Genomic DNA, 23703 nt, shown 5'->3' with positions numbered 1-23703 from the left:
GACCTATGAGGAAGCTTCTGGCTGTTTCATACTACAGCAAATCTTTAACTACATACTAGTTTCTGTTTGGACGGGGAATCAAGGCATAGCTTGACATATTTGAACCTGTATTTAATTGTTGATCAATATTGGTCACACTAGAACTTCAGTAATTTTTTTCAATGAAATAATTTTTTTCAGGATAAATTTCTTGTACCTACTGTCTAGTGAAGCTGTCATAAAATATGAGATGTGTTGGAAAATCTTTAATAACCTTTCTTCTTCTTAAATTAGTTATAAAACAATGTACAATCGCTTGAAAGGGCTGAAGGTAGAGATTGAGCACCTACAGCTTCTCATGGAAAAAGCAAAGGTGAAGCTGCAAAAAGACTTTGAAGTCTGGTGGTCTGAAGAGGTGGCAAATCTACAGGTATAAAGTCACTCTGTATTTCTTCTATTTTCACATGAATGTGGCGTCTTCAATCATTTCTTAAAGAAGTACTTAATTGACTAGATAGAAAGCAGTATGAAGGATGAGATTTGGGGCCTGATTCACCTCTGCTCATTCCAATGTAAACCAGACAAAGCTAATGTGAATTATGCCTGTACGAAGTTCACACAAACAAAGCAAAACCCTCGCTTTCTGTTCTGTTTTCTGTTTTGACATCCTCCCAAACAACTTGAATAAAAGCCAAGAATGGTCCCAAAAATGCCAAAGACTGTGAAGGAACATAAAATGAATAGAAGAGATTGGAAAATAGAACCTTCTCACTCCTAGCAAAACTATGATTTCATCAGGTTTATGACATGTATATTAGAAAATGGCAGTCATAGCTGTAATATGGACAAAACCCAACAAATGTAATCTTTTTTCTTTTTTTTTAAGCAATATTTCAGTCTCTTGTAATCTTTCAGCTTTAAGTTCCCAGATCACCAACTGTCAGCGCAGAACATGTGTGCTCTTGCCCTCTAACTGAGCCCCACCACAACCACGATTGCCTGTTTAAGAACCTAGCAGAAACTGTGATCTAATTTAATCAGTTCTCTAAGAGATGTAGTGTATGTGAAGTTCGTAACACAGTGAGACAGCAACACAGTTTCACAAACACAGGGGACGGTACAGAGGGTCTGGAGGGGGAAGAACCGAAACAACATAGCTTTCTTATGAGCTCCCCTTTAGACACTTTTTCTAATGACTTCCAAGCAGTGACATGGCATCTCACAGAACAGCATTGCCATGAGATGCACATCAGCCTAATGAAAAAGACTGTTAAGTGCAATCCATCCATATCACATTATTAACTGGAAGAAAATATTTACTCCTGGGTGAAAAGTTGTTATAAACAAATAAGTGTTTAGTCAGTATTTTATTTAATTTCATTGAGTAAAAAATTTAAACTACTTTTAAGAAAATAGTCTAAAATAAATACCAGACTTAACATGAGGAACTTAGTTATGCATAAAGCACCATCAAAGTAGCTTAAATTCAAGCTAGCATTACAAAGTACTTTTCAAAAATCCCCAACCGTATTAGTGGCAAAGAGAATGTTTTAGTGACCCTTCTGTCTAAAATTTAGATTTTGAAAATCACTGAAAGTAATAATCTTGAATCCACTGGAACACGATGTCCACTGTCCTCTAACAGGGGAGGTCCAGGATTTAGCTTCTCATGATTTACCAGTAGAAGATTAAAAAACTGGGGAAAAAAAATGGGATTGATATCTTGGATCTTGACCTGTCTATACATCTGAGCTCGCTAAGAAACTCAAATCAGAGAGCATGTGCTGTTACATATTAAAAACCTGTAACTTGAGCTTAAAAATACTTGAACCAATCCTAAACACTTTTCTCTTTGTTCAGAAGTGTTTGTTCAAGTGAAGAAAATACTGTGTGATTCAGACTGTGTTTTTTGAATGAGTCATTGACCTGCCTTGTTATTGCTGAGACCTGTAGTCCAATATTAAGTGCTCTAAAATAATCCTATCCTACATAATTTTATTTTTCAATCTAGGTCTGTCAGGAAAAAACAGAGTTGGTCAGCTCACCAAATAGCACAACAGTTTATCCTCAGTTTATCAAATCTTCACAGTCTCTACCAACTAACAGGTAAATTGGTCATTTTTCTCTTCCTTACTTACTTGTAAGAAAATGTAGTTCTATTAGAACTGCAGTACACCAGAATGCTTTGCAAATATCACACTCAGAAATTATATTTCCAGTTACAAGAAAAATGACTGTGTAGAAAATGAATTTTTATCATTCAGTTGTTTTGCAGTCATATTTAAGGTAGCTTATTGTAACTGAGTCCTTTTGAGTTGTTGGTCTTGGGACCCTGGAAACCTATCACCAAGGATCCCATGACAGATTACTAGGAAAATAAAGACTGTTATTAGTCAATTTTGCTGCACAAGGAGGCTATATGTCCTTTGAAAGGTATACAGGAGCCTGCAAATCAAAATTAATTAATTAATAGACTTTATATATAGCCTAGATTTGTTCTTGAAAAGATGTCCTGGTGTTACACTTATGCATCATATTGTTCCACAATGATATTGCATGTGATATTGCAAAACACTAGTGCATCCTCTGCAGTACAAAAATGTAATTATGTCAGTTGTTTTGTCATTGATCACTTCAGATTTCAAAATATCTAATTTAAATTTGCAGTAACAGATCTTTCATAGCCTTCAAGCAAGGCAGAGTATGAGAAAATGCATACCAGAATATGCAGGTTTCTATGCTCATGGACAATCTCCTTCCTTTTCACTTTCTGCCTCTCTCTCCCTCCTTCTAATTATATTGTTTATCTTTCTCTGACGTGTAGCTTTACCTATATTTTTATAACAATACTCAAATGATGTTTCCTGCTTTGCAGCAAACATAATATATCCTACATGCCATTAAATAATGAATACTTTTTGATTTGCCTAAAACTAAAATACATTTTAATTTTTATTGTAAACTCCTGTATATCTACAGTATTTTCCCCATAATCAGTGCAGAGAGAGAATGAAAAAAAATAATCCTCTAAGGATGTCTAAGAAGGCATTTTCAAATGTCTCGAGCTGATGAAAACCAACTCTAGTTTTTTTGACTTTGCTTCAATTCTTATTCTGTGTTCTCTAAAGATTTAGACGCTATTTGCTTTGCATGACATGGTTTAAGACCAAATTTGAGCTGTTCATTTCTGGTTTTAGGCTGAAGGTTACTAGTCCCACAGCAAAGCTGATGGAACAGAATGTGAAAGCATTTTTAGTCTAGCTCAGCACAAAGCCAGCCAAGTTAGCTCAAACAATCCATGACTGTCATTTGAACTCTTTAACTTCATACTGAATTAAACTAAGGACTTCTTGCACAACCTCTTTGCCTTGTTGTTCTTGGGAACAACAACTTCTCATTGGTGTACTACTGCATTGCTCAGGTCAGTGATATCTTCTGCAGTTTAAGCTAGAACTAAAAAGGGCATATGATAATGCCTCAGGAGCTTTTCAGTGCAATGGGAGACTGCCCTCCATGAGTGGTGGTTTCTTCTTCCAACATCCTCGCTCCATCTCAGAAGCAAAATTGCATAATTGGTTCCTGTATATTTTTATTTTAAACTTTTCCTTCAAATGCCTTGATCGTTTGTGTTTATTACTGGGGAACAGATCTCAGAAAAGGGTATCTGGTATTTGGAATAGAACGGGGGAAAATGTCTCATGTCTTTAAACTGCCGAGCTTATATCAGAGTCTTGTACTGTCCCACCTGGTCTCTTAGAAAAACTCTCATGTTCTTTAAACAGTTTTTCTGTGTTTAATTAATGGATGTGTTCAGTGACACTGACTGACTGGTCCTTACATAGGTATCACAGACCCAGAGCATTTATCTTCTTGAACTGAAATTGTAGAAGGAGTCAGGAAGTATATAGTTTTGTTTTCCCGTATCTAATACCATTTCTATCAGCATTCTTGCAATGATCCTTCAAAGCTAACTGATCTTTCCTTCTTACAGTTCCAGAGAACCAATCTTATTTTGTTTGTTTAAACATATTTTACACAGGTACATTTCCAATTATGATGTATATGGAATTAGAAGTACTATTTCTGCTTTTTGTGAGGCAGAGCTGCAGGCTTAACATCCCACTGTGCATGAAATTTTACTTTTCCCCCTACCTGAGGCAATAACATTTTAGAGTAGCAGTTTCCAATTTCACAGGCTGTAAGAGTATAAAACAGTAAAATATTTATTTTCCAAGGATTTCTTTGACCCCAGTTGACACAGGAACTTTACTTACCAGCTCCCATGATTATGTAGGATGAGTCTAGGCTACAATTTCTCCTCTCTGTTACATAGTCCCAAGACACAAATGGCTCTTTGTTTCTAGTTCACCTTAAATCAACAGTCTCTTTCTGAAATGATATTGCTATCTTCACCTACCAGAATAACTGATCACAAAAGCAGAGACCAACATAAATTATATACAATATAACGTGTAAATAAAACCTATTTCCAAGAAGGAATTTAGTTCACAGGTGTGTTCAATAGATACAAGATCTAAAACTGGGCTGCATGTCAGAAGTCTAGGATAGCTGTTGACAGAATAAGTATGCAGTAAAACTACTCAGACATACTTCTTAGTGTGAATGGATATAAATACAGACTTTAGGATTAGAAGTAATAAATTGTCTATTTCAGCACATCAAGGATACAAGTATATGTCATAATCTTTCTTGAGATTTATGTCTGTTTGAACAAAATCTTTTGATCACCTTCTAGTGCCTAATTCTTGTGGATTGTTATTGTATGGCACACCTTGGTTATGTTATTAAGCCTTGGGAAGGGAATGTGATAGCCTCAAATTATATTTTATATTAAATCAATTTATAACTAAAATAACAGAGAAGGGAAGCTAGTAATCCTTGTGAGGCTTAAGCAGGATACACACATATAAAAGGCATTCAATCCATGCCCAAACTTGTCTCTTTTTCATTTGAGTAAAAGAAAAAGGGGGGGGCTGAATTGTTAAGTGTCAAAATGAGTTTGTTATAAAGGAGTTAAACAGCATTTCTGCCTTGGTAAGCTTTGAAAACCGTTGGATTGATCCTACTCCCACTAGAGTAAGAAACAAAACCTCACTGATTTCAGTGACCACAGTTCTGAAGTAGTGAGTAGGGTGACATCAGTGGGTTTTGGGATGAGAAAAAACATGTCTGCATAAGAAAGGACATTTATTGAACAGGTTAATCCTGTTACTAAATCTGATATACATAAAATAGCTGAAACCAATAGTTTGTATATATGTATAGAAGCTAATAGGCTCGTGTTCATTAACCTGTTGAGTAGATTCAACAGGTTTCCAGATAATATTTATCTTTGCATATACTTCATATGAAGCTTGTAGAAATATTAAATCTCATCTTTTCTGAAAATATTACTTAAAAAGAAGAACTGTGCAAAGTGCAGAAAGAATGACCCATCTTTATATTCCACATAGAAAAGTGTCTAACCAGCAATCCCAGGGTCACAGTACAAAGAGAAATGAAGAGGAATAAAATAATCAAGAATTTTATCCAAAAGGAACACCTTCGAACTTGAAAAAGAATAGAATCATAGAATCATTAAGGTTGGAAAAGACTTCCAAGATCATCTGGTCCAACTATACCCCTACCACCAATATCACCCACTAAACCATGTCTCTAAGCACTAGGTCCAACCTTTCCTTTCCGCCACCTCCCTGGGCAACCCATTCCAAATATACCCTACTTGTCCATGTTATCTCTACCATCTCTACCATAAAGCTGTGGTATTAACTGCAACTCACACTGTATATATGTTTATGTCTCTCAGTGGCTTCCTGTCAAGTCTGCAAAAAGTCTTTGTTCATCCTTGCACATTCCTCTAACATGTTGTCTTTCATTTAAGAAGTTTATCAGAACCTTTTCTGTTGAAGTTACTTCTCTTGCTGAATGTTTAATTTCACCAGTGTTGAACTGTTCTTGTACTTCCCTTCAATCAAGCAAATGTTGGATACTTACTCAAATCTAAAAATTTTGGATTGTTTTCTTCTCTCGGAAGGAATCCATTCCTTTTCAATTCACTGATATTCTAACCTCAGTCGTTCCCTTTTACTTGATCTCACTTGTCCTGTTCCAGCAAACCCCATAGCATGTTCAATCTCAGACTCCACATCTTTCCAGCTTCTTCTACAAAATCTTCATGTCACTTTAGATTCTCTTGAAGATATTTTCAGACAACTCTTCACATTCTTTGGTGACTTCTACCACCAGTTGTTTTAGTATTATTGTCCTGAACAATATACTTTAGGATTGCAAAATTTACTCCCTATATTAGTGCTGTGTGATAAAAATTGAAACATTTGCACTTTTTGCAGCATTTTCTATCTTGTTTGTTTTTCATTCCTGCCAATTTTCTGCAGTGTTACATGATGATAAAATATAATGTGGAAATAACATGTTTGATTAATGACATTTCAAAGGTTTTCAAATGTTGGTAACAATTTAACTCAAACAATTTATCTAAGAATTTCCAAGTGAAGCCAAATTTGATTTTGTAACCGAATACAGAAATGCTCCGATTTTAAGCAACTTTAATCTTGCTAAATATATTTTGTCTGCCTTTAAACAGAACATCTGTTCCCTTCACTTCCAAGGCTCAGATGACTGGAGAACTGCAGCTGATTTGTTTTTAACAATGCAGAGGTTGCATATCTTTGAAGTTAACACTCATTCTCCATTTTATTCAGTGCTGCACTGGCAAACCAAGCATTCATACAATGACACACATCATCTTTCCAGCTTCTCCACCCTGAGTGCTAGATGGAGTTGATCAGCTCAGAGGACAGCTGCCTCTGGCCCTTGGGATCCCACAGCAAGGGAGACACTACAGCAGCACTGTGTACATCTCTCCAGCTGCTGCCCCATGCCCAACCCAGACATATGCCTCCCCAACAGATGACCCAAACAGAAAAAGCAAGTCACCCACTGGGTGAAACTTCATCTACTAAGATTTAAAAAAAAAAAAAAAAAATTGAGAAATCTGTCAACTATCTGTAATCTCCAGAAAAAGCATGAATTTTACTGAAACAGTAAGGAAACAGGGATTTGAGACAACTTGAATTTGACTCAAGAAAAAAAAAAAAGATTCAGAATGAAAAATGGAATTATACATTGTCAAAAGAACCTGAATAATGTTAAAGCTTAGGAGCCAGATACAGAGACTGCATTTCTACAGCTCATATGTCCATCTAAATCCAAAACTGTGAGCCAGGAGTGCCAAGTTACACATTACAGAAATGTTAGTTGGAAGGCACCTCTAGAGATCTCTACACCAACCTCTTGCTTGAAGGACTATCATCACAGTAAATTAGGTCACCTATGGTTTTCTCTGGCTTTGTCAAGCACCCAGACTCAAGAAGTGCTGACTGCATTTGAAAATTGAGTCACCAAACACTTCTTCCTTTCAGTTTTCCTTAACACCTTCAGTTTCACCTCTTTGCCAATGCAAAATTTTCTCAGATTTAGCAGCTAGAAAAGTAGTTTTCATGGAAAGACATCAACGCCTAAGACTCCCGTGATGCCCAGTCCTTCAGGCTAAACGCATTTCCCCCACCCAAATCTGTCATAATGGATTTCCATTCAATTTGGAGCAGTATTAGCAAAATTTCCCCTTTTCTCATCACTGGAAAAGCATCTAATACTCAGATTAAAGAGGAGAGTACTGGCTTCTGAAAAGAGTTTAGGAGGAAGTTGCACACCCTAAATGTTAATGAATCTGAGCATACAAACTACTGCACAAGAAAATTGCGCTCTTTCATCCCCTTTTTATTCAACCTATCTTGCAATGCCATGGAAAAATTATCACAGCTTCAGAATGAAGGATGCAGATTATCCCCATACAGACCATCCCCCTAACCTAAGGCTTAGAGCAATCACTATGATATGTAAAAAAGGTTTTGAGTTCTGCCAAGCTGAAAGACTCATTTGTTAGATTAGTACTCTTATAATTAACCTCTTACATGGAAGCAACGTCTCAAGTCATTAAACAGCTTCCTTAACTTGCAGGATAAGAGTTTGGATCCCACAGACAAATGTCTGGCTGTAACCACTCCCTAGACAGAGTAGCAGGACCATCTCTGAACACAGTAATATTAATTTCCTGGTTCAGGGCATCACCTCAATCAATCTAATTTTATATATATATATATTTATTTTTTTTAGTTTAATTTTTAAATATCAGCTTCCTTGGGTGCCTTGTTCTCCCAGAGCTCTTTAAGGCAAGTTTTGGTATATTGTCCTGGGTCAAGGAGTCCAATTGAAAGAAAGTGAGATCCTTAGAGGTTAAACCTTGTCAGACTTCTAGTGTCTTTTTTTTTTTTTTAGCATACCATTTAAAAAAAGTGATTTAACAATTTTGGAGAAGAATTTTCATTGAAACTCAATGAATTCAATGAATGAGACATGAGTTCAGACATATAAATTACTGCAACATAAAAATTACTTACATCAGCTGATGTATCACGGTATTTATAAACTTACACATTCAGTTCATGGCAAATAAAAAGCAAAGAAGCTTATGGAAATGAAAAAGAATCACGCTAAGTCACATTACACATTACATTTGTTGCAGGCAAAGAACACAATCATGGATGGTTGCTATGGTTCAGATCATAGAATCACAGAATGGTTTGGGTTGGAAGGGAACTTAAAAATCATCTACTTCCAACCTTTCTGCCATGGGCAGGGACAACTTGGCCCAATCCAACTTGGCCTTGAACACTTCCAGGGATGAGACATCCATGGCTTCTGTGAGCAACCTGTTCCAGTGCCTCACCTCCCTCAGAGTAAAGAATTTCCTCCTTATATCTAATCTAAACCTACCCTCTTTCAGCTTAAAGCCATTACTCCTTGTCCTAACACTACACTCCCTGATAAAGATGATGTGTTAAGATTTATTAAACCATCATACGTAGGTATCTCAGGGCACAGACACAGAGCCCTTATAGAAAATGGAATTTAAGGCCCTAGATCACTTCATTTTTAAGAACTGCCAAATCAGTGGAAAAAAAAAAAAAAAAAAAAAACAGGAAATCCTAAAGCAGAACTACAATCTGGAGTTCCCAGATATTGTTAAACCGCATAGTAGGTAGTAACATCACACATCCTTCCTAGCTCTTGTAATATGTAGGCATAATAAAGTCTGGAATGTTATTAATATTAAATATGATATTGCTTTACTTGAATTAGACTGAGTCTTGATGTTATTTAATCCACTTAGGCAGGTGTGAATGGTATAGGACTTGAGGAGTTAAAGAGAAACATTCACTAAACCTAAAGCTGTTCATTTGAAAATGACTTATACTCTTGGGCACAATATCTTCTGCAAAAGTGAACCTGGCGCAGTGTAATACAGTAAAATTTTAGTAATAAATTTCTTTCCTTTTTCAAGTTCTGTGCCAGAAATATCAATTCATCCGCCAACAATGAACAAACTACTGCAGAATTTGAAAAGCAAGAACTTGACAATCCTGCCATCTACTGGAAAAATCCTAAAACTGAGTAATTCCGTTTCTACTCTCATAGGATTGTCACCAGATACAGCAGTGTTCACAAACACCCAGAGAGAGAGTGTCCCTGACATCCCACGGCAGAAATCTTCCTTCCTAGTTGAGAGATTCCTTGATGATGGTATCTGCAGGGACAGGAATGCACAACAGCCGTTTGCAATATATTTGGCTATCATCAACAAGTCCTCACTGAGTTTTTATTCAGTCTCCCACCAATTTTAGTAATAGTTTTGCCTGAGTAAAGAAAGAATGGAAAATGAGCTAAGGTCTCACTTGGCTAATAGTTTGAGAACTAAATATACCTCTACAAACTGTATCTCCATCAGGCACATCAAACTGCTTTACAAGCCCTGCTTAGAAAGCAAATACTAAAAGCATAATCTTTATGAGTTTGTGTGTCATTCCTTAGTAGTCACATTCTCTACATAAACCTAATCATCACATGGCTTCAACTGAAAGCACTCTTTCTTCCAGTAAACATGTGTTTTATATAGACAAAAAATATAGGAAAAAAAAAAAAAGGTTGAAAAACACTTTTCTTTGTGGTTACTTAGCATGTACTAACATTCCCTCTACAAGGATTATATTCTACCTTTCATTTCTGCTCCCATTCCAGCTTTTCAGAAACCACAAGAGTCAGCTTTAATGAAGAGACATCTGGGAAAAACAATTCAAATAATTTTAATAACTCAACTTCAAAAACAAGGTAAGAAGGGTTATTCAGAGGAAAATGCAAACCAGTAATACAACACCTGGATAAGCCTCTATCACTCTCTATAAAAACAGTCTCTTTAAACCACACACACACAAAAAGGTGGAAATAGCAGGTTTTCCTCCAACTTCCAAAACAACACAAACTGTCCCATAGCTTTACGCACATAGGTGCATTATCAGTAGGAAAGAAATGTGTTCTTTTTGGCCTGAGGTATTCACCCCCATGGGATCATGAATACTCATGACTATTTCTTCTCCTGCAAGAGAAAGAGACTGAAAGAGTAAATATAAATATTTGAAAGAAAGAGAGATCAGAGTATATAACTATCACAGAATGCAGGGTCTGTGTAGAAAATTTTCATTCTCATGATTTTGTCCTTTTGAAATTTTTGTAAAATTTTAGATAAGTTTTCCTGTGTATCCTTAAAATATTTTGAGTTTCCCTCCTACAAATTATTCTAGTATAATAAAATTATAGCAGCAGCCTGGGTGTGTCAGGCACAGCAAAAATAACATCATGCTTTTTCAAAAGACATACCGCTTTGTGAAAATTAGCTTAGCAGTTAAGTGGAAACTATTCTCTCTCCCTTTTTTTTTTTCTTTGACAGCTCTTAGTTTTTTCTAACATGCTCATTTTCATGTTCTTTTCTCCCACCAAAACATCATACCAAATCAGTATACTTCCAGAAGTTACATTCTCATTGTGCTCAACAGGTCTATTAATGTCCTTAGGAAAATATGGATAAGTTACTATTTTTCCAACTGCAGAAGTAAGAACAAACAACAAGGTGTGGTTTTTTTTTCATTCATTTTCCAAAACAACACCAAAAAATATGGAAGAGTTCATTCCCCCAAATATAACATTTTAAAATTGCATTTATGCTTTAAAAAAAAACAGAAGAAAGGAAGTTAAAATGGAATTTAGACAGCATTTTCTCAAATACATTATATATTTTTTATTTATGTATTATTGCTCCCTTGCTGGTATTTTGAGTTCTCCTTGTACATTACATAAGAGATATTTTATTGAGCTCATTTATTATTTCTGCATTTTTTTCTGTTTTGGTTCACAAATTCAGTGACTGAGGACTTAATTAGTAGCACAAAGACAAGGATGTTAGACTTCTGTTTTGTGCTAGGCACAATTACTTTTTACTGCAATAGACAGTAAGAAACATCAGAAGTAACTATAATTAGAAAGGTGGGATATGTGAAAATATTTTTTCTCCCTTTAATTCCACTTGTGCTTTCATATTGTAGTTTTTATCACTATATTTCTGATTCTAACATTGATGTTTACACAAGGCTAAAGACACCAGGCCAAATTCTTAGCTGATTAAAATAGCTTCCTTGTACTACATCATCTTATACCACCAGAGGGTCTATCCAAAAGCAGATGTAAGTCAGTGATTTAACTGCATAGATACAAGGGCTTGGTCCGGGCCAGAAACTTAACAGCACAAAGAAGTTACCTCTGTCAGCAAATGTCGTGAATATCATGTGCTTGTTTACTGCCATGTATGGATGAAAACTTAATTCCCTTACAGTAGGCAACGATACTAATTATCTGTTCAAATAAATAGCTGCCTTTTTTCCTGAAACAAACAAACATATGGCATGTTGTATCATTTCTTTGGTAAACTCACTATGCAAGGCCTTTCCACTTGGTGGTAAGTCATTGACTCAGCAGTAAAATATTTTTAATCCTTTGTGAGATGTTTTATAACCAATCAGCATGTAGCCCTAGCAAATTAAAAAGCTATTAACTGATCTTAGGAGCCTACATAAGAGCATTTAGGTGTCCTGAGCTTGATTTTACTTTGAACCATGCCCTCTCTAACATCTATACATCTCTAGTTGGAAAACGAAGTCCTCCATGTTGAAGAGAGATAAAGCAACAGAAAAATAACCTTACTCAGTTGAAACCACAAATACTCTTTCTCATTTCAGGACCTCACCAAGTTCAAATACACCTATTCCTCTAACTGGAGACAGCCAGACTGATGCTGACATCCTAGCTTTTATTAAAGCAAGACAGAACATCCTGCAAAAGAAAGGTAAATCCTGCCAAAAAAAATAGGAGGCCAAACAAAAATCTCCAGTAGAGCATTTTAAAGCCAAAATAGCTTTAGTCCACATTTACACTGACACAAGTGAGAACTGATTCTGGCTTAAGTTATATTACATTATATCCTCAGCCATTCTAAACTCTTGAGGTTCTTCACATGTATTTATTTTAGTAGCTCAATGCTGCAACCTAAAACTATGAAGGCTGCCTGTTTTAACCAACCACCATCACGCGTGTCTGTGCTGCCAGCACGGTGTATTTATTTACACTTGAAAATGCACTTGAATGTGGTTTCTCAGTAATTTAAATACCTCCAAATCTTTGTTTACTATCTGGCCTGGTTTTCAGCTGGTACTAATTTAGCTGTAGTAATTAACAACAAATAAAGATTATGCAAATGATTACATTGCACCCTACTTCATCAAGCAGACTAGCCCGCTGTGTCTAACAGAGTATATTATTAAAGGATATTTCATTATATCAAGGTCTAGTAAAACTTTCTATGGATATTTGTCACCAAATCAGTTACTGAGAGAAATCATAGGTAGGTAATAAAGTTAGCTCACTCTGCAGTATGATTAGTAAAATTGGCAGGAAGCAGAAAGCACTAAATACACAATAGTGGTGCTGCAAGGTAGCCTGAAAGAAATTTGTTATTATAAAGAAAAGCAATCTGTAATTTTATTTTTTTTTCCTTTTTTTTTTTGAATAATAGTTTTTAGTTGCAGCAACCAATTAGACAGAAGATTAAAGCAATAGTGGCTAGTGAAGCAATAACTTTCCATCAGCACTTGAGCGCTGATGACAGCATTATTCAGCAAGCTATCAGCACCTGGCAGATGGTGTTAGCACTGTCACAAAGTGGGGTTTTGTTATCACACTGCTTATCAGGTAAAACTGTCAGGTAAACACACAGTGGCTGAAAAAACAGCCCCCTTACACTCATCCAAAGCAAACACTTAACACACTTAGGCTTTGGGTTCCCTTTTGTCTTTATTTAGAAAAGCTGTTGTCAAGTTTCTTCTGCAAATGAAATTAAGTTGAATTTATAGGCAGCTCACCAGAAGTAGGTTAGAGATAAGTGTCTTACAACAAACATTTCAGGCCTTTAGAGTGTCCAGATCTGATCCATTTTGTATACAGTAATCTATCAAGCACATCTTGTCCTGTGATCATCTATCTCCTAAATCATACCGTATCAGGAACATCTCTCTCAAATGCCTTTTCCATCCTGCTTGCTTTTCAGCCACAGGCTATTACCTAGCATCATACATCAGTTTCAGAAGGGACTAGGCATTATCAACATTGACAACTATCTGGCCTGAAGTCATGAATCGTATTCTTGCAGAACAAAGGAGGGTCAACACTTTAAAAATCCATCTGAAGTTCATTTAGACAAGATGGGCTACATCCTGGCCTAAGTAGCTGACAATGAATGGAGTAGCATTTGCACAGTGCTTATTCTGACAATCCTGGTAGTGCAGAGCTGAATGGCGCAACCAGTCACTAAGCAGGGGGGAAAGAGTAAAGAGGATTCATAAATATGACCTGCATATTATAAACACTTGGGGACCTGATGTGTCATAGATATGAAACAGCTCAGCAGCAAGTTCTGAGAAGGATTTGGAGTCAACCTGGCAGATTAAAGGCTTCTTTTCCTGGACTGAAAGGAAGACTTCCCAGATCTGAAAGATGGAGCAGGAGCCATTGATCAAAAAGTTTGTTAATTCTGATGTAGCAAGATGAAGGGACCAGGACCGCTAAGGAAGTACTTTGCTGTTCAGCACCATGATGGAACCTGAGGATATTTATGAAGTGCTGAGGTAGCTTTTCTAACTGGGATAAGAAAATGGTCTAAGTGACTGCCTCCCCTACTCCCATATCTCTAATAGTGGTACATGTTCCCTTTTCCTGTGTGCACAGCCTGGCACAATATACGGAGTAAAGGACACGACCGGGTAGAGTCCCCAAGGTTTCAGACTGCTCACCACTTTCTCCTCTGATCTTCCATGAAATTAAAGGGACAAAAGTTTCACATGGGGTGTATTTAACTACAAGACTTCTTGCTTCATCTCAAGCAAGCTTCTGAGCTTGTCTCAAACACTGCTTAACTGCCTCTTCTCGGCTATTCTTTCTGTCTGTCATCACTTCACTCTTCCTTGAGCTGTTTCTAGACTCCTAGACTAAAAGAAGATAGTCACAATAACTTCTTTAGGGTTGTATACTACAAGAAATTTCCAATAATAGTTGCATCCAAAGCAAATGAGAACTTGAGGGTTGTACTTTTTTTTTTTTCCAGTGAGGTGGGGATGGGGACTTGGTTTTGTTTATAATATATATATATATATATATATATATAAAAGAGGTAAAGTGCAGATAAGTAGGGAGGAAGGGTAGAAGAAGAGCAAATACAGTGGGGAAAAAAAAGAAAAAAAAAGGTTTTATTGGTCTCAAACAGAACTTTTCCTCAATAAATCTCAAATATCTACAAGATAAAATGGAAAGAAATAATTGTGCCAGAGCCATTGAGTTTAGTCAGACAGCTTTGTACAGAAGCTGTGTGCTGACTCCTAGTCCAGCTCTCTGCAGCTGAGTTGTTCAATAAGAATTTCTGCATTAACACGCAAATGTATGTACTCCTTGCATGATTATTACACAGTGTGCCATGTAGGAAACAAAGTGCGAAGGCATAAGTTCAGCCAAACCAAAGTCCACTAGGTCTAAAAAATGTCAACATATTGCTCTTTCCTTTGCTCTTCCTTTATTGATCCTGACTCTTACAAACAGTTATACCAATATCTTAGAAGCAAACTGAGGGCCCCACTTTGCATTAGCTGAAAAAAAGAAATAAATAAAAGAGGATAAATGTGTGCAGAAGCCAATGGAGTGGAAAATACGTTTCATAAACAGAAAGCATGGGAATGCTCAATATCCTTAGTGACAGTAATGTAAAGGAGATAATGAGAGGTCTCAGGGAAGATTAGCTCAGTTCGTAGTTTGTTACCATTTGATTTCTAACCAGAGATGAATTAAAGCAGGTACACTCACAGGGGCTTTCTGAGATTGGTAAAGCATTGTAACAACAAAATTGGAAAGCTTTTTAGAAAGGAGTACTCTGCAAATATATGACTTTTTTGCCTTGGTCAGTCTTGAAGTAGAGAAATGAAAATGCAGAAGAGTAGATGTTTTTTGTTGTTGTTGTTGTTGTTGTTGTTGTTTTTTGCCTTAAAAGTTTTAAAAGTTTAAAACTTAAAAGTTTTAAAATACCTTATTTTTCCTTTCTTTTGTTTTGCATTTGTGAAGTTCTTTTTAAAACTGATAAAACATCCTGTAATATAATCTAAAGTATTCTTTATCTCCTTTCAGGCTTGGGGAACAAATGAAGTTCTTGTTGCAGTCCACAATTTCCTTTCAGAATCTGTTAAAGACCTTTATTATTTACCTTCCTCTTCTGTTTAGAAACAGGTACAAATGACTACTTTGGATGTACAGATTTAACTGGTAAGAAAGTGAATAGGAGTGACTTGTATTTGACAGCGAAATCCGTTTCTCAAAGGAATGATATTAGAAAATTTGCACTCAGTATCTTCAGCTTGCATTAAAATTAAGCAAAACTAAAAAAACTGATCAGGAGTTTGCTGAATACGTTTATTTATTGGGAATTTATTATCAGTTTTCTCAATACTAAAATTATCTAATGTGTTAATGCTTTCTAAAAGTTAAAATTATCTAATAAGAACATTACATCTTTAGTCTGGGGAACTTCTATTGTTACTGATGGATTGGTATTTTTCTCCTTTGTGTACTGGAAACTTGAGAAGAAATTCAGGTGAAATTGACCTGTTTTGTCTGTGGATTTGCATAAAGCTTTGTTACTTACATCTAGTTGGCATCTAGAGATGTCTGCAAAAATAGTAATTACAAAATCATACAAAATTCCTTTGGGACCCTTTTCTGCTTTTTATTTTTTCCCCAATAAATAATAATTTTCATATCTGATTATTAAAATACTGACATTAAAATACTGATATTGTACTTTAATATGAAAATTCATTTTTATTGGAAATAAATTCTACATTTTAAATTTTCCAAAATGTTTTTCTTCCATTTGAATACACTAAATGTTATTCAAAATATAAACCTTCCTAAAATATCCAGATTTCAGACTAAACAGTGACACTTGATGGGCTTATAGCAAAAATGAATATAATGAAATGAATATACAAATAATTGTACATAATAAATTGTACAAATAAATAATTGTACAAATAAAACATAACGAGATGAGATGTGAAAGTCTAAGTTCATTTATATATTGTATACAACATAACTTCACTATTGACTCAATATTACTTTATTGCATAATACTTGGTTACGCAATAACTTACTTTACTCTTCAGGCCAAAACAAGTCCAAAAATGCAATGCAAAACAGAGTCAATTCTTCTGAGATATACATACTTTCAGATTGAAACTGCTGTTTTTCATGCTATCAATAAGCTTACAGTCACCCATTTGGAAGGGGTTACGTTGGTCATATAAAAACACAAGAGTATACTGGCAGAAGTCTCATATCAATCTCAAAGATGTATGTCCTTAAGTTGCTGACACTGAATTCGGTGGCAAATTCATAGTTATTAAGAAGTACATCATGAATTGATGTGTTCAAACCCACAGAAGATATCCATCAAATTAACAACTAAGATGAAATCAATAAAGAAATATTGAAGTTATACTTTTTTCTGCATTTCAATTTTCTGTAAAAATAAGCACTGCTTCCACATAAATTGGTAAACTTTATGCAGCCTGTAGGATGTACAAGGTGAGATGAAAGTCAGATCTACTGTTGCTTTGAGAAAAGAAGAGAGAGTTGAGGATTTGATCTCCCCCTTTCATATGTCTGCTTTGCTGGAGGTTTTATTATACTGCCCAAATTCTGCTAGGAAGTTTGTCTTTATTTTTCTTCTTCAGAGGTCATTCTATTATAGATACACATTCCATTATATATATACTGAATTCATTTTTATATCGCTTCATTAAGGACCACCATCCTGCCTCCATCTAACCCAGCAAGCTGAAGAAGAACCAACCAGAGGTTCCAAACCATTGCTGGGTGAAGTAGCTGTCTTTTCCTCATTTCAGTAAAATCTCCATTACAGTGAATTTATTTGGAGTTGGCCAAAGGAGTATTACTGGTACAATAGCTCATTTATTTTGACATTGAAGCATTTCCAAGAGCTTTCAGTAACTGGTTAAGAGAACGATCTCAGTATTATCCTGGTATGACCAATGTTACACTGCTGTTTCTTGATTATTACATATCCAGTCTTTTGTTCTCAGTTTGCCACACCTAAGGTGTTTGCTCACCTGTATTTTTCTGTTTGGTTGTTTTTCTTTTTTATAATATTGTAAAATCAATGTGAAATTTAATCACTATCAGTAAAGTCATGCCTGATTTGCAGAGAGATTGCAATGCCTGATTTTGCTCTCAGATTAAGACTATACACATAAATATATAATAAGAGCTTCAGCAAGAATGCATCCAAAATAGAAAACATAATAATAGAAAACAATATAAATAAATACAAATGCAGAAACTTTTTCTTGCTTCTTTTGAATATTTCCATAGTATCCTGTGGAAAGAAAAGTTTGTTGATTCATACATAATAGTCTTAAGAAATAAAGCATACATTTTTTTTGAAAAACTGCTTCTACTCTTCAAAGATTATCTTTTAGGTCCATAAGAAGATTCAGGTTGGAAGGGATGTCACAAGCTAAAAAACACACTTGCTAAAAGCATCATCAGCTCTTAAGGGCTTTGTTCATTCTGAACTTGAAAACCTCCAAGGATGGACACTGCACAACCTTTCTAAGCAATCTGTTCCAATGCTTGACTTCACCACAAAAAATAAATAAATAAATAAATAAATAAATAGATAAAAATCCTTATGTCCAGTCTGAACTTGTCTTATTTAAAGTAATGGCCATTGTCTCTCTGCCTCCCATTATGCCACACTGTGAGAAGCTTGGCTCCATCTACTTGATGGCCTTATAGCTGTCAGAAGGCAACTGGGTTCCCCTACAAGTCCTTTTGTCCTTTTCTCTTCATGAAAGAATTCATTGCTTCAAGAAAGTCTGTTTGTCCACAGATTAACAAAGTTACTTGTTTTAATAATCTATCTTCATATAATGTCTAGATTAATTGGAAATAACCTTAGCATTTACCATGCTGAAGAAACAGTCTGTGGCCCACTTTTATAATGGACCTGAGTCTTGCCTAAGCCACCTTTAAAATACTGTCACAAAGTATAGAGATTCTCATACATGGCCGACTCCTGTCTATTCACAGTGATAACTAGTTCCTGGTTGTTTAAATGTTTATATGGTAAATACAATATATTTATTATCTCCAACCAGAGCTAATCCAACCAGTCTTGTTTGTGGAAATTTCCTGGGGCAGTAGTGGTACAGTGCTGGATGTCATACACATACTTCCAGGATTAATTCATGCCAGACATTGTGGTTCATCTCATTTCTCATTTCAAGGCATTTTCAATCTTTCCATATGGTTTATTATAGGACAGGATAGACATCCACTGACATCTCCTACAACAATATAGTGTCTGGGAGGGACAGGTTATGATGTAGATTTGTAATGAAGGCTAAAGGGCCTGTTCTCATTCATGCTGAATCTGCCAGGGATCTATGCCCAGTCTGGTGCCATGTTAGTGAAACCCTTGAGCTCACCAGCTTTGAGAAAATGACATAACCTTATGTTGAGTTTATTTTGCTTGGAAGATGGACACACCCAATTCAATCTCCTGTTTTCACTTCTGTATTTGTTATGAAAGAGGCTTTGAAGTGGAATAATGAGGTTCACACACATTAACAGGGTAAGTATATATTGTAATATCTTCCCATGGAGAGGGTTTATTGGTTTGATAAATTATAAGATGCAAGTGTTTTATGTTAGTAGTATAAATTCAGAGCACTTCATCAGAATTAAGTGTTAAGATCTTGTAAGTGCAACCTGTACCAAATATCCATCTGGTGAAATGATGTCAATAAGATGAAAATCTGGGAATGCCTTGCTAGATATAGCTTTTTTGGTAGCTCTGTACAGACTTTGTTTGTCTTTTCAAAGTTCATTGTTAATAACGACAATAATTGTACTTCTATTTTTAGATTATTTCATAGTAATCACTTTTATTGTTGTTTAAATCAATGTTAAATGATCTTCTGATATTATTTTCTGTTTCACTTCCTGTAATGTTTGCTTTGAAACCTCACCAGTAAGGCAACCTTTATCTGAAAATGCTCCATGTTTTCACCTATGTGAGTGTAAATCAGTAAGTCAAAATTACTGGCTTAAATTTGGAGTGGGAACAAAATCAGAAGTAGAAACTTGCCAGATGGCAGTGACATGCATGAAGAAATGCACTAAGTTACTGCTATTTATATTTAACATGGTTCTAAATAATTTCCTTAACACTTGACATAAATCATTCAAGGAGCAAGGCGAATTCAAAACAATTCAGTATTTCCATGTATGAGTTGTTCAAGCTGTAGTGCATAACCTGAAGAAGAATGGGTCCCTGGATCTTTGCATCCAGTTTGTCATCTAGTTCTGTTCAGAGAAGTTTCTTCCAGGAAAACTAGTCCTAAAAGTCATCCTTCATCAGATTTTTGAGGATGACAGAATCAACCAAGGTATCTTTCAAACACTGAATTACTTATTTTAGAAAATCTTATTTGTATCTATATAAATTATTCTCCTATTGATCACAATGGCATTTTTTTCTGGCTTTTGAAACACAGAGTGAGGAAACTATGTCATTTATTTTAGGCCTAACTTTATTTATTATCTGTGTATGTTTAAGAATTGTTAGGAACTGTAACAACAATAGGTGAAGTAATTGGAGAACTCTGAATCCTTTATTTAGCTCCATGTAATATAAATAAGGTCATTCATGACCTTGATTGTAGGCCGGGGTGTCATTTTGGTACCTGTCCTTTCCAGAGGGCTCAGATTTTCTCTGGGGAAAGTCAGATCCTACTGGGTCAGTCATCTATTACAATAGCATTGAGGGAGGAAGATAGGAAAACTGAAGAACTAATCAAGGAGGTCACATTCAGATCTGGATTCAAAATACATTTTGTGAGAATTCATTCCATAGCTTTGAGACTAAATGCACTCTTGTGTTTAGCATTGGCAGGGAGCACTGGAACAGTAGGATCTTTGAGTAACAGTCAACTTCCAAGTTTAGCTACAGTCAAGAACATTTTTTTTTCTGTCATGAATTTTTATTTCTAAAGTTTGTGGACTTGGTTTTTACTTATTTTTAATCAGAAGACTATTATAGAATTATAAGAGAAGTTAGATTAGACACAGTGCTTTGCCATCCCATCATCAAAAGGGATCTGCTAACACTATTACTTTGGTATAGTATTTATTAGTCTTTCTACCTGGAAGCCAAATTTCATTTCCAATGTGGTAAGGCATGCTGAGCTCACTCTTCTGGATTTAGAACTCATTCAGAAACCATGAGTTTTCTCTTTAATTTCAATTTTATATATTTGAGTTTCTTTTTACCTGCGACAAGACGTAACTTCTGGGCTACTGCACAGAATCTTGTTTTATTCCTATGTGGTAACCTAAAATTAGGAAGAAAGAAAGAAAAAAAAGGTTTTGGAGACAGAATATTGATGATTTCCATAACTTGAAATCTACAGATACATATTTCTTTAGCTTTTCAGTGGGAGTAAATATGGCAACATCAGTGACTTACAGACTGTTACCTTTCACATTTTCAGAACATGCTATTCTATTCTTTTTACCTCTGTGGAACTGTGCAAGTTTGTGAAAATACTTTCTTAAACATGTGCTCGTGATTTTGCTCTTGCATTTATCTGTATGGTCATTCAGCTATGAAGTTGTTCATCCCCTAACTGCATATTTACTCTTCAGTTTCTAGTGCACATATAATCGATTTTTTATTTTTATTTTTTGCTTCTGTCTGCAGAAGCAGAGCTTTCTACATCATCTCCAGGACACATCTTATCACATATTCCATGTGCCTCTCAAAGTTCTCTCCAGCTGCTTATTTCCCATTAATTGATTTTTATTTTTTTAAGTGCTTTTCAAATAGCCATGGTAAAGATGAGAACACCTCCTCTGAAAGCTTATTAGAAATCATTTCATTTGTCCAACACTGCTAATGTTGAAATACTTTAAGTAGGAATATTCAAACTTCTATGATTAGCAGTAAGCACAACTTGAAAATTTTAGTGACTTAATTTCCAAAGCTTTCAGAAAATTAAGATCCTAAAACTAAGTCTAGGCAGACATTTTTTTCTTAAGGCATAATAATTTAGACTTCTAAGTGTAGCAGCTAGAATGCTTTATTGAACTGAACTGAATAGAGCAGAATGGGACATAAAAAAGGTTCAGTGCTTTATTTGATCATTAATAACTGAATAGTTTAGTACCTTTAATTGTGAAATCTACTTCAACTGTGGGAATCTGTCCCAGCCCAGCTATGTGCATATGTTTGCATCCATTCCAGAAAACCAGTAGGCTAGCATTCTCTTGGACTGGCAGAAGTAGGTCTTCCAAACTGTAACGCAACAAACATCTGGATCTCTCACCAGAGACAGCCCTGCTAGTCTTATAGGCAGTTGTGCAACATCCCAGGCTCATTTACCCATAATATTTCACAAGGCACGGAACAACAAGCTGTACCTTTTAATTATGGAAGACAGTATCTAGTTCTTGCTAGATACTCCAGATGTAAAATTGCCAGTCATCCTCAGCACAGGCTATGAAAAGGTCTTCCATCAGTGATAAGTAAATTGGATATCTCAGTTGCATCAGAGCAGTTTGGTTCATAATGTTGTTGTGCTTGGCAAAATCAATGCAACTGTAACTTCTAGCTATGGTGTGTCAGTTCAGCTAAAAAATCCATGCCAGAGCACCAAAGCTCTGTGTCCTTGCATTTTGCACATCTCTACTGATTGCTTTCTGTCCCCCAGTCACAGCAACAGAGTGGTCCCAAACAAAGTCCAAGATGTTCTTTTGGGAGTTTTCCACAATACTCTTTGCTTCCCACAGTGCCAAGAAGCCTTCTGTTGCCAATCGGCCATCCTCTTCTGGGTGGGGGCTGGCTGCAGGCTAGGAGCACAGTTCACGTGGAAGGGGCAGGGATTTCCCTGATACGGATATGAAGGAAAACATTTTTTCATTGTTTTTCTCTGAGCACTACTTGTTCAAAGGTAGGTGGAAAACAATTCTTAATACTAAGCAAAGGGGATGTCTGTACCCAGAACATTTTAATGGGAAAGAGTTGAACAAAATTGCAGCCCTAGCCACATGGCCTTCTCGCTCTGAGAGTTTTTTTTCAGAAGCAGTCTGGCATGGATGACTCTAGCCATAAGGGTCTTCCTACAGAAAAATATGCAAGTCCTGCTCATTTTCAGTGTGTGATAATCATCAGTGCTCCCAGGAGTGAGTCTCTGATACTTTTTTAGCTAACGATTAACCTGAAGCTCTCCTTCCCCTGTATGCATTTGGACATAAAAGGACAATACAGAGACTGAAAGCAGCAGGCATGAGTGATTCCTTCTCTAACTGTGTGGACTAAGGGGTGTTGAAGTGTGGAATCATCTGACAAAGAGTCCAGGACCACAGGCAAGGCAGTGAGGGGCTGATCTTTTTCTGGTTAAGAAAGAAAGAGAAGCTCTGTCTTGGGACCAGGCTGAATTCAGGATGTTTGTGAGCTTCATCACGCTGCTTTCACTGGTACCAGCAATGTTTGTATGGTACAGACGGCAGTTATTGACTTTTCCATTTATTCAGCTCCATAGTCTTCGTAGTTCTGGGGAGTCTGTTGTAATTAGAGAGTTTATAGTGTTTTCTTGTACAGAAGTCTAGTGTTTAGAGTAAGGCTTTACTTGTGAAGATTTTCAGAGTCTATTTGTGGCTCTACATTCATATGACCCTGGGTAAGTCATTAAGCCAGTTTTATTTCAGCTTCCCAGCCTGCAAAACAGTACCCATCTCAGAGGGTTTGTGTCAGGCTTCATTAATTTCATTGAGATCTTTGGATAAAAGTTGTTTTTGTAAGAGGAAAATGCTATGATTCACATTCTTATTAAGCTATAAATGCTCTCCTTTTGTTCTGGATAGAGAAAGGATGTGGAGGGATAAAATTTACCTGTTAGTCTCATTTTGTATAGGCATGATACCAATATTTTGTTAGAAAAATCTCTGGCACAGTTGTTGGGAACACCAGTGTGTGATTTCAGGGTGCCTGAGGTAGTGCAGATCTTGGGACAGTAACCTAGTAAGTACTAAGCAGGGACTCGCAGCAGCAGCAGCAGC

General features: G+C 36.0%; 1 protein-coding gene across 1 annotated transcript in view; it reads left to right on the top strand.

Moving 5' to 3' along the window:
• KIF6 (kinesin family member 6) overlaps window positions 1-17354 on the top strand; it is a 169634-nt gene extending 152280 nt beyond the window's left edge. The window contains exons 18-22 of the mRNA XM_035563115.2: window positions 274-409; window positions 1991-2085; window positions 10159-10248; window positions 12207-12313; window positions 15691-17354. Coding sequence (XP_035419008.1) covers window positions 274-409; window positions 1991-2085; window positions 10159-10248; window positions 12207-12313; window positions 15691-15707 — 445 coding nt within the window. The 3' untranslated portion in view covers window positions 15708-17354. The remainder of the gene's footprint in view (window positions 1-273; window positions 410-1990; window positions 2086-10158; window positions 10249-12206; window positions 12314-15690) is intronic.
• The last annotated feature ends 6349 nt before the right edge of the window (window positions 17355-23703 follow it).

The sequence above is a fragment of the Cygnus atratus genome, chromosome 3 (genome assembly GCF_013377495.2).
Source record: "Cygnus atratus isolate AKBS03 ecotype Queensland, Australia chromosome 3, CAtr_DNAZoo_HiC_assembly, whole genome shotgun sequence".
Taxonomy (NCBI): domain Eukaryota; kingdom Metazoa; phylum Chordata; class Aves; order Anseriformes; family Anatidae; genus Cygnus; species Cygnus atratus.
The sequence above is the reverse complement of the archived record's forward strand: the minus strand, read 5'-3'. Positions and strand labels throughout refer to the sequence as shown.